This window comes from Blastocystis sp. subtype 4, assembly GCF_000743755.1.
Source record: "Blastocystis sp. subtype 4 strain WR1 chromosome Unknown seqid_0337, whole genome shotgun sequence".
In the NCBI taxonomy this organism is placed as follows: Eukaryota; class Bigyra; order Opalinata; family Blastocystidae; genus Blastocystis; species Blastocystis sp. subtype 4.
The window spans coordinates 1-9553 of record NW_014569210.1 but is presented as its reverse complement, the minus strand read 5'-3'; the positions used below and the strand labels follow the sequence as shown (position 1 = coordinate 9553).

The window sequence follows — 9553 nt, the reverse complement described above, 5'->3', positions numbered from 1 at the left end:
GATGTAGAAGAAATAGATAGGATACAAAGTGAACGAAATGGTGTACAAGATGCGTTATTTGATAATCATGAACAATCTAGAGATGATATCCTATTATAACCATTACTCCTGTTTCATTGATACTTCACTTATCCATCTCGTCATTAATATCTTATCTTCGAACACCACAGGAATACTAAGAATCCACTGTTTCTCTTGTTGGTTATACACACTTCTTGTTCATTCTATTGAAGAATTATTAAATAATAGAGCCTCGTCATCTACACATGAACTAATCGTTGACTACTGAATCAGATGAAATCTATTTTCACACTATTCTTTTTATATTAATGGATTTGCTGCTTTCACGTATCCCTTTTTCGAATACTAGCAAGTTGGGAATGTTCAACAACTGATAGTGGCCAGCTTTCTATGTTAGACATGAATGGATAGAATAATTAACCGAATTTTTGATAAAGGACAACTTCTCTTAGGTATCTATTGGAAAATAATCTTTGTTCTATTGCAGAAAGAGTGACGAATTATTGTCCATATGATGAAACTCCCCTGTATAGTGGTAACAAGAAGAACATTCTTATGATAATTATGGAATGACGGTGCAAATGACGCCACACAAATGATTGCCGTCACTTGATTCCGCCCAAATGATTCACCTTCCGAGAATGAGAAAAATCAATGCTAGATAATATCAAGCATTTCATGTGCTCTATAGAGTTAAACAACAAACATCTTGAGCAATAGACCAAACTTAGGCTTTCAGAGTACCAATCTTTAACGAATCCCACATAGCCTTCGCTTTAGGGCTGTGAATATTGTACATTCCTTTAGCATCAGAACCCTTCTGAGCAACATTAAGGATCATAGTAGCACCAGGAGGATGCTGAGAAAGGAAGTTGGTCATATCATATCTAAACCCATCATCTCTCATGACCATTCTTACACATTGTTCCCGACAACAACCCAGCAACTCTCCTTGGTGTTGTGCTTAAGCACTTCTTCTCTAGTGTATTCTTGCATTCGAAGCCTTTTAGAAATAAAAAATGAAGTATCTTTCGCTGTCGCAATACTGCGCCTTTCGGCCCCATTTCTATCCTCTTTTCAGTACCAAAGTATCATGGAACTTGGCTATTTGAGTAGTGATGAAGAGGAAATCTATATGCGTTCAAAGACAGACGAGGAAGAAATAACCGATATTCATGATCTTCGTTCAGATCTAGACCGTTTTCAACAAGTAGTGTGTCAATTGACGAAATTATTGTTTAGGAAGAGATTGTACAAGAAGCATTACAGAATAACGTCGATCTCTCGGTATATGGAGAGCAAATAGATAAAGAGTTGCAGAAATACAGTGAAATCTCCATCCGAGATTATATTCGAGAGAGTGTAAACGTTGCTCATCTCCATCTGTAGAAGGGATTGTTTTTGTTTATAAATAGAGAAGTGGAGCAATGTTCCTTAATCTTGGCAGAAATGGAGAGTATCATTATGACATATCAAGCTGATCTAGACAAAGCTGTAGACGAGATTCGGAATCTTCAAGTGGTTATTGCTAATTCAATTAATGAATAGAATGAATCCGATCGCATTTCGTTACGATTGAAGAATCGGCGAGCTGTTGATATGGAGTTGCGTGAAGTGGTGAATGAGCTATCGATTAAGCCGAGTATGGTCAACACTCTTATTAGTGTCCGTTTCTCTGACTTCCTTTATTGTTAGGGAGAGATGAATGATGACTTTTTCGTGCAGCTGGCCGAATTTGGTAAACGATTGGACTTTGTGGATTGTGTGGGAGTGGATGTAGGAAAGCTTATAGGCTCTTATGTAGGATGCAGTTATGTTGAAACGGAGTACGGTGAAGGCGATTGAGGAGGTCAAAATGGATCTAAACATTCTTAGACTTCATTGTGGGAACCGAATCCGAGACGCCGTCTTCCGTAAGTTTTCGGAGATCAAACGGGATAGTAACATCGAAATATTCCAGAAAGAAGTTTTATTGCGACTGAGTGGAGGTATTGCATTCTTACAAGCACATCTTCCTGCCTATTACGATGAAATTTGTATCAGATACACAGATATCATGAAGAGTGTTGTATACGGAATATTTCATGACTATTGTAAAGCGTATATTAGAGTAGGAGGTTTCATTCATAGACTCATGAATCGAACTTATGAGATTGGGTCTGCTGATGAGACTATTATGGTGGAATATGCTTCTATCCCTCATCTATAGACCTCTGGATCCAAATCCATCCTCAAGAAACGTTCCCATGGGGATCCTGCTCTTCTACAAGCAGTCTTCACTCTTTCTGACCGTCATTCTGTTATCGACTTTGCCTCCTCACCTCCGCTACTACCACAAATCCTCGCTGCCGACAATCGTTATCTCACCTTCCCCGAACTTCTTCGTTCTGTGTTGCGCCATTTGCTTGATTGCGCCTTGGGCGAGTTTGCTTTCGACGTCCTGTTCTTCCAGCCACCTGATACGCAAGTGTTTATTGATGTTTATGGCCCTGCATGTGAAGTGATTCACCAACTGACAGTCCAATGGGTCAGAAATACGTTTGATATTGTGGGAGTGATGCTAGTTTGCATCATGCTACAAGCGTCAGTAGAAACTCTGGCTAAAGAAGGAGTGCCCATCCTTCAAGAGTTCTTTCTCAAGTAAGTGGCTTGTTGTTCTGTTTATGACCAGTCTTCGTAGCAAAAGTATTTCTCGTTTTAAGGAACTTATGAGTATTCAACTCAAATCCATCCGAAGTGTCCCTGTTCAGCCTAAGAATCTCAATGTAACCACTGACGTACATCCTTCTGTTAGGCGATTTGCTGAACTCTCTTGTTCCGTGTATGTGTTGGGAATATCCTACGACATGTATGTGAGTAAGGATCTCTGGGAAGAGTCAGTGAACGCTCTCTCCCTTGAGATGGTGAATCTGTTGATGAAACTCGCCTCATGTGTAAAGGAGAATGTGAGATTGGAATGCTTTGTTGAGACATAGAAACGGCCAGCATTCATCCTGAATAGTTGTCTCTACGTTGCTGAGGTATATGCTTCCCGTCACTTGAATGTTGAGGTAGGATCGAGGAGGATATGAGATCTAGAATGACTTCACTCGATTGTATCAGGATCGCTTACATTTGTATATTGAGGAGATGATGGCCAAGTACTTTGCCCCTTTGGTTAGTCTCGTTGACAAATACAGCAACAAGACAGGAGGCACTATTTCGTTTACATCTGTGGAAATCAAAAATATTCAAAAGTACTGTGGAAGCTGGAAAGACTCTATTCGAACCGTTCACGAGAGGATTCGTCAGGATTTCAAACACAAATCTGTAGATGTTTTTATTACCGTTGAATTTGAGCAATGGGATAATTTGTAGTTTGCCAATGAGGTTTCTTCCTATCATGCCAAATATGTTCAATTGTTACAGGGTGTAGGGAGAATGCATTTGGACTTGATTTGTAGACTCCTTATGCAAAGGATGTTGTTCCCACGCAAACACTCGCTAATGAGCTGACTCAGTGTAGAGCAGAATATGATCAAGTCTGGTCTGTTTGTTCAAATTTATTGTATTTTGTCAGTTTTCCAGTAAACAATAATAGAAATGAATTATTAAGACTAATTTGGTACCCTTCATTAATTGGAATGAATAAGTTGGTATGTGATTATTCCTATCCAATTATTCTTTACTACATAATTATTGTTATTAATCCATTTCCATTGTTGAAGATATCAATTTCGTAACAAACAAATTAATTCCGTTCCTTCCTTTCTTCCCATTCTTTCACAACCTTCATACACTCGGGATCATCCTTTGCATACAGTAACAACTCTTCCACAGCTTTACGAGCACACTCTTCAGGTTCCTTTCCAGAAATCAATTTCAAGCCATCAGGATCCTCGTCATCACGATACTCAGCTCCCTTCTTGTGAACTTTAGGATAATGCAACAGAGGATAATGTTTCTTGTATTCTACTTCATTTATAGGGTTTTGTGCCAAACTGATTGCACAGCGAATTGCTCCCATTGCTGCTCGCTTGTAGAACTTGTTCTTGTACAGCGAATCGACATCATGAAGAAACTCAATGTAGCTTGTTACAACTGCCTTCCTCATTACATATCCATGGAAATCAAATTGATCATCCACATAGGTGTTGAAATGATTCAGCACATTGTGATACATCTTGAAAGCATGAGGAATGTCGCCTTTACGACAATAACTGTCTCCACACTCTACCTCAAACCAGTTCGCCTGGAGAGAATTCAGTTCGATACGAGAGGGGACATCCTTTCGAGTCCAGTAGGAAACAACTTTGTCAGCTTCCTCAATCTGATCGCTGCGCAACAGGTACTTCACATGCTTCGTATTCATATGACGATCTCCCAAATCCAGCTGACTTCCAGAGCCCATAGCACTTGCAGCACCAACTAAATCTCCTGCATGACGTAACACCTTGGCTTTCACCACATACACATCATAGCATGTTGGAGTGTGCTTCAATGCTGCTTCAAGATAGGACAGAGCCTTCTCGAAATGGCCTTCACAGTCCTCGATCTGAGCCAAGAGAAACAGCAACCACAGCTCCACCTGTGGTTCTTCCTCTTCTGTCTCCTCATTCAAATGACCACACGATGTTAGTGAATCATAGTGGCCAATCACCAACTGCTTCAATACCTCTAGTTTTGCAGGATTCTTCTTAACCAGCGTCTTCAGACAGCTAAAGAAGGAAGGAACTCCTTTCCGTACTGCCTTCATGATCATCCGATTCAAGAACTCCTTGAACTCCTCTCCCTCCAGGAAAGCGAGTTGGATAAACGACACCGCATTACTACGAGGATATTTTGCCTGCAAATCACGATAGAGAGAACGAAGAGATATCCGCTGATCCTCCAACAGTTTCTGTCCCGAGGGTAATTCCATTCCCTTGTAGGAGTCAAATGTATTCCACAAATCAAGTACACAACACTCCAAACCGCGATAATACAGGTAATTCTCTTCACAAATATCAAGCAATTCCTTCCACAATGCCTCACTCTTCTCTTTCTCTCCCACATATCCATATAAAACAGCTAACATCTCCTTTGCCTTATCAACATTTAACACATCCTTCATGCCCTTCTCTAAAACACCAATTGCTTCCCGCCATTTCTTTTCAACCATAAAACATTGCGTTTCCAAAAATACCAGCTCTTGACGCATGTACGACGGTTTGTCTTCAAGGGTGTCTCGAAAGGTGGAGATAATATCGCGACAGAGATCATACTTAGCATCCAAATATGCACCTGTCATAAATCCCAACCAATAAGCGTGATTTCCACCTCTCTCGTTGATTAACTTCTGCTTGGATGTGCGATATCCGGCAAAATCACGAACTTGGATCTGTAACTCCGATAAGTCAATGATAACCTGGATATTCTTTGGGTCAAGAGTGTGTGCAAACTGAAAAGCTTTTTTGGCATCTGAATATCGTCTACACATCAACATCTCCTTCGAATCAAACTTTTGAGAACGCTGATAAATTCCATAGAGATGCCAGGTCAAACTCGTACGACGACCAAGGGTTATTCCCTTCTTTAATCCCTTTTCTGCTTCCTCTGTATTCTTATCGATATTAAACTTCAAAATTGCTTTCATCGAAATTATCTCTAGGTATTGCAATGTATCGCAAGTACCCTACTTCCATTTTCAGGGAATTCCTTACTTAATGGCTCAATTAACTTTAGTCCCTTTGCCCATTCTTGTTTTTCATATGCTTTCTACAAATTCATGAACTTTGTCTTTCCTTACCACCACCGTTTGAAACTGTCGTTCTTTTGCTTCTGGTAAGAATTGGGAGTCTTGAACTTTCTGCTGTCGCTTATCCGACATCTTCACAATAAATGACAATGCAATCAAGGAATGCGAATTGAGTCAACAAACATTTCACTTTCACTCATCGTCTATATCAGGCTGTAATTCAAAGGCCATTTCTAACACATCCTGACCCTCGTGCGCTTCCGACGTATCTCCACTCTCACAACGAATACACCGCAATTTCACTGGCTCTCCTTCAGCTTTATCATCGAATCTACCGCAAACATGCTCTAAACAACTTCGATGATACAAATGAGAACAGTAGAAGGCCACCACAGCAGGAGGAGGACATGTACGCGTTGCTTTTCGAATCTGGAACAACTCTTGCTGACAGATAGTACATACAGCCGTTGGATCTAGTCGGATTCCAGCCATCTTCGCCTTTACTCTACACATTACAGGGAGTGCCAGTGTCTCACAATCTCTCATACAACTCAGCCATATCAGAAGTTAAGATTGTGTTACATCCTTGACGTAACTCCAACTCCAGTGAATAGTTATCAAGTACGTGAACTAATCGCTCCTTCAGTTGAGGAATCTCCATTCCCTCAGGAATACACTCTACCAACGTGATTGCATTGATAAACTCGCCTGCACGATCCAGCAACGCTACACTTAAACCCTTCTCTCACATCTACCTCCTACAAACTCTGGCTTCACCACTGAGTATGTGACCAGATCATCCCAGAGGTCTCGATCTTTCCACTTCTGCACAAACTCCAGAGCCATGTCTACATCTCCAAGGTCCTGGACGATCATCTGGAGAGCACGCGTCGTATCTCCCAGACGCGAGTACAAATAGATGACTTCGCGTGTATGTGGTTGTGAGCTGTGTAGACACTTGTTGAGAGCTGTTGGTACATCATACTCCTGTGAAGTCTCTAAGAAAAACAGGAGATCAGGGGAATTGAACTGGATCAGGAGATCCAATTGTAAGGCATGGAGAGACTTAAATTCCTCTGTATTGTACTCGGAAGTATGCGAGCAGAATAGCTCATGCAAGTACTCTTGCTGATAGCTGGGCTCATTCCCTAGTTGTTTGATTACATCTTGGGGCTATGTATTATTCTCCATCTACTCACCCACTTTCACTTCATTCATATGACTACATAATAGAACCGAGGCTTGCTTGCTATTCAGACGGAATAACTGGAGGACATTCGTCTTCACCAATTCAATCAGATGATGCGTTTCGATCCAATCGAAAAGTGGGGATCCCTCAGTATTGGTCATATTACTATCGAGATACATCTTGATAGCTTTGTCATATTGGGAAGTCATTGCATAGAGTTCAGCCAAGGATTCCTGCACTGCAGATTCCCGCTTTGTTTTCTTCATCACCTCCAGTAATGCCAGCAAAGCGTAAGGATCATAGAGATCAGATGGATCACCTACAGGCTTCGGCCAAGAGCGAATAAGGGAGAGGAAGGAAGGAATATCATTGTATAAGAAATAGTTCAGAATCAGAGTATAAACAGGGAGAGGAAGACGTGGCTCTGAAAGAGGAATATAAGGGAGAAGCAACTGCAACTTGTTCAATCCATTGAAACGAGCAATCCATCGCTCCCAAAGACTCTCATCCTTCCCTAAATAAGTGGGACAAAGTGCAGCAGCTTTCTCAATCTGGTTAGAGGAGAAAAGATACTCGAGATGCTGCTCATGCATATCAGCAACACGTTCAGGAGAGAAGCCATTGGAACGATCACTTAGGATCTGAAGAGCACGCTCATAATCCTCATGTTGGACTGCCCAATCCACATGATCCTGAGGCGTACGAGGAGTGATACGGACAACAGAATGAGGAGAAACTAAGTACAAAGGAAGTGGTGATGAAGTGGGAGATGTTACATTACTCTCAAGCTGATAATCCTTACATGAATAGTGTTCATATCCTTTGATCGGCAAACACTCTTCACTTGCACAGACACCTGAAAGACAATTCACAACATAAATACAGGGAGGCTGAATGTCGGAATCTGTCTCAGGCTTATCATACCCCAAGATGGTAATATTGTCATCATCATATATACCAAGTCCACAAACCCAATACTCCAGAGGTAAACTACTAGTGATCTCTCCATACCACACTTTATTTCCTGCTGCTGTCTTGAAATTCATTCGAACTGTAGTCAATGTAGCACCCCAGCCAATACAAAGACGTGAGTTTCCATACCAGCACAGACGAGGGTTACAGAGGCTCGTTTCAGGGACATCTTTGGGTTTGGGTACAAAGAATACCTTTGTTTCTGTTTCAATATTGTATATATTGGTACCGTATTCACTACACCAAGCAACAAATGGATAGGAATAAGCAATTGTAGAAATAGGTCCTTCATTTTCATGAACCACGATATCTTGATAGGTAAACCAACTCTTCTTGTTCAAGATCAACTGGCCTTTCAATCCACCACATACAAACATCTTCTCCTTTGAAGCACAATCCAGTCGAACAGCCTAGCAATCAAACGACACATGAAAACCTACCCGAACTGCTGTCACATATTTATGTGAAATGCGACTGTCTTCGGAAAGAATATAGATATATACAAATCCGTCCTCTCCCGCAGTAGCAATCGTGTCACCACTTTTGTCGACAGAAATTGCATTCACTCGACCAACATGAGCCTTTAGAATCTTAAACAATTTGTTTTTTGAGTTGAAAAGCATCACCATTCCAGAATTCGTTCCCAAAGCGAGATATCTTTGGTGAACAGCGACACATGTATATGACTCCTTCTCAGCGTTCTAAATTCATTAACTATTTCGAGAAAATCCCAACGATTTCAACATCACCTTGAAGACGAGAATAATTCAGGTAGGGTTCTGCTAATTCGGAAGATACTGACTTTGAATCCGACATTCCTTTCACAGAAACTACTACAGTATAGAATCTGACAAGAAACAGGAAAAGAGAACAGAAACGACGAGACAAAGGAGATGGCGGAGAATCGAAGGAAAACCGTGTTGTCAATTCGATCGATCTTATTCAATTCAACCAGATTATGATGGTAGTTTGTTCAAAGTAATTCTAATGATTTAGAGAAGCCTTCCACAATTAGAGAGAGTGAGTTTGTTGACAATCCTTCAGTATAGAATCCCCAGATGGAGAAACCATTTTCAGATCTAATGCTTCGGTAGATCCCTTATTCAGAAATCATCTGTAGTTTTCCTTTCATTGATGTTGTGATTGCAAGTACTGCGGACGGAGTTCCTCTCATGAGAGGTGATATATATGCAATCGTCTAAATGGATAGTAATTAATCCAGTTTCAACAATTGACATTGGCTCTGAAGAAGTTGAGTTTCCTGTTTGTCTGGCTATTGTTGCGGAGCAAGTGAGAACTTTGAATGTATTTCTATTTAGACTCGACGACTCAAAGTGGGTAATCTATCTGTCGTTCTATCAGTATACAAGAATCGTCTCGTAATGTCTATTTACAATTCGTTCCTTATCACGACAATCCTTTGTCATGTTGTTTAATCGATCTGGAATGATTGACTAGGAAAAAAATGAGGCTCTTCTTCTCTCCCTTGCCCCTCAAATTCAAGGAGTATTGAATAACCTTGCTTTAGAGGTTGAAAATCCCAGTTGTTAGTTTGGTGTGTTTGTTACTGATATAAGTGAATTGTGAACAAATGATTGTAACAAACATATCATATAAACATCTCAATATAATCCCTTCTATACGTATTCACACCA

The 9553-nt window shown here is 40.6% G+C and overlaps 5 protein-coding genes across 5 annotated transcripts; 2 read left to right on the top strand and 3 right to left on the bottom strand.

Annotated features, from left to right (window-relative positions):
• Positions 1-748: 748 nt before the first annotated feature.
• Positions 749-1017, bottom strand: JH06_4321 (cytochrome B5; the record flags this gene model as incomplete). The annotated part of the gene is made up of 2 exons (XM_014670082.1): positions 749-908; positions 941-1017. The coding sequence occupies 2 exons, from the start codon at positions 1015-1017 to the stop codon at positions 749-751; spliced, it is 237 nt and encodes a 78-aa protein (XP_014525568.1).
• A 97-nt stretch (positions 1018-1114) lies between these two features.
• JH06_4320 (hypothetical protein) lies at positions 1115-2665 on the top strand (the record flags this gene model as incomplete). Its single annotated transcript, XM_014670081.1, has 8 exons — positions 1115-1231; positions 1264-1406; positions 1437-1539; positions 1570-1686; positions 1717-1797; positions 1826-2121; positions 2152-2200; positions 2231-2665. The coding sequence occupies 8 exons, from the start codon at positions 1115-1117 to the stop codon at positions 2663-2665; spliced, it is 1341 nt and encodes a 446-aa protein (XP_014525567.1).
• Positions 2666-3751: 1086 nt separating this feature from the next.
• JH06_4319 (n-alpha-acetyltransferase auxiliary subunit-like protein) lies at positions 3752-5635 on the bottom strand (the record flags this gene model as incomplete). Its single annotated transcript, XM_014670080.1, is given in 2 exon segments — positions 3752-5471; positions 5484-5635. The coding sequence occupies 2 exon segments, from the start codon at positions 5633-5635 to the stop codon at positions 3752-3754; spliced, it is 1872 nt and encodes a 623-aa protein (XP_014525566.1).
• Positions 5636-5929: 294 nt separating this feature from the next.
• JH06_4318 (hypothetical protein) lies at positions 5930-8527 on the bottom strand (the record flags this gene model as incomplete). Its single annotated transcript, XM_014670079.1, has 5 exons — positions 5930-6242; positions 6274-6463; positions 6493-6910; positions 6941-8308; positions 8339-8527. 5 exons carry the CDS (start codon positions 8525-8527, stop codon positions 5930-5932), a joined length of 2478 nt encoding a protein of 825 aa, XP_014525565.1.
• Positions 8528-8956: 429 nt separating this feature from the next.
• Positions 8957-9449, top strand: JH06_4317 (mitogen-activated protein kinase kinase 1 interacting; the record flags this gene model as incomplete). Its single annotated transcript, XM_014670078.1, has 5 exons — positions 8957-8988; positions 9019-9077; positions 9109-9188; positions 9218-9325; positions 9357-9449. The coding sequence occupies 5 exons, from the start codon at positions 8957-8959 to the stop codon at positions 9447-9449; spliced, it is 372 nt and encodes a 123-aa protein (XP_014525564.1).
• Positions 9450-9553: the final 104 nt, after the last annotated feature.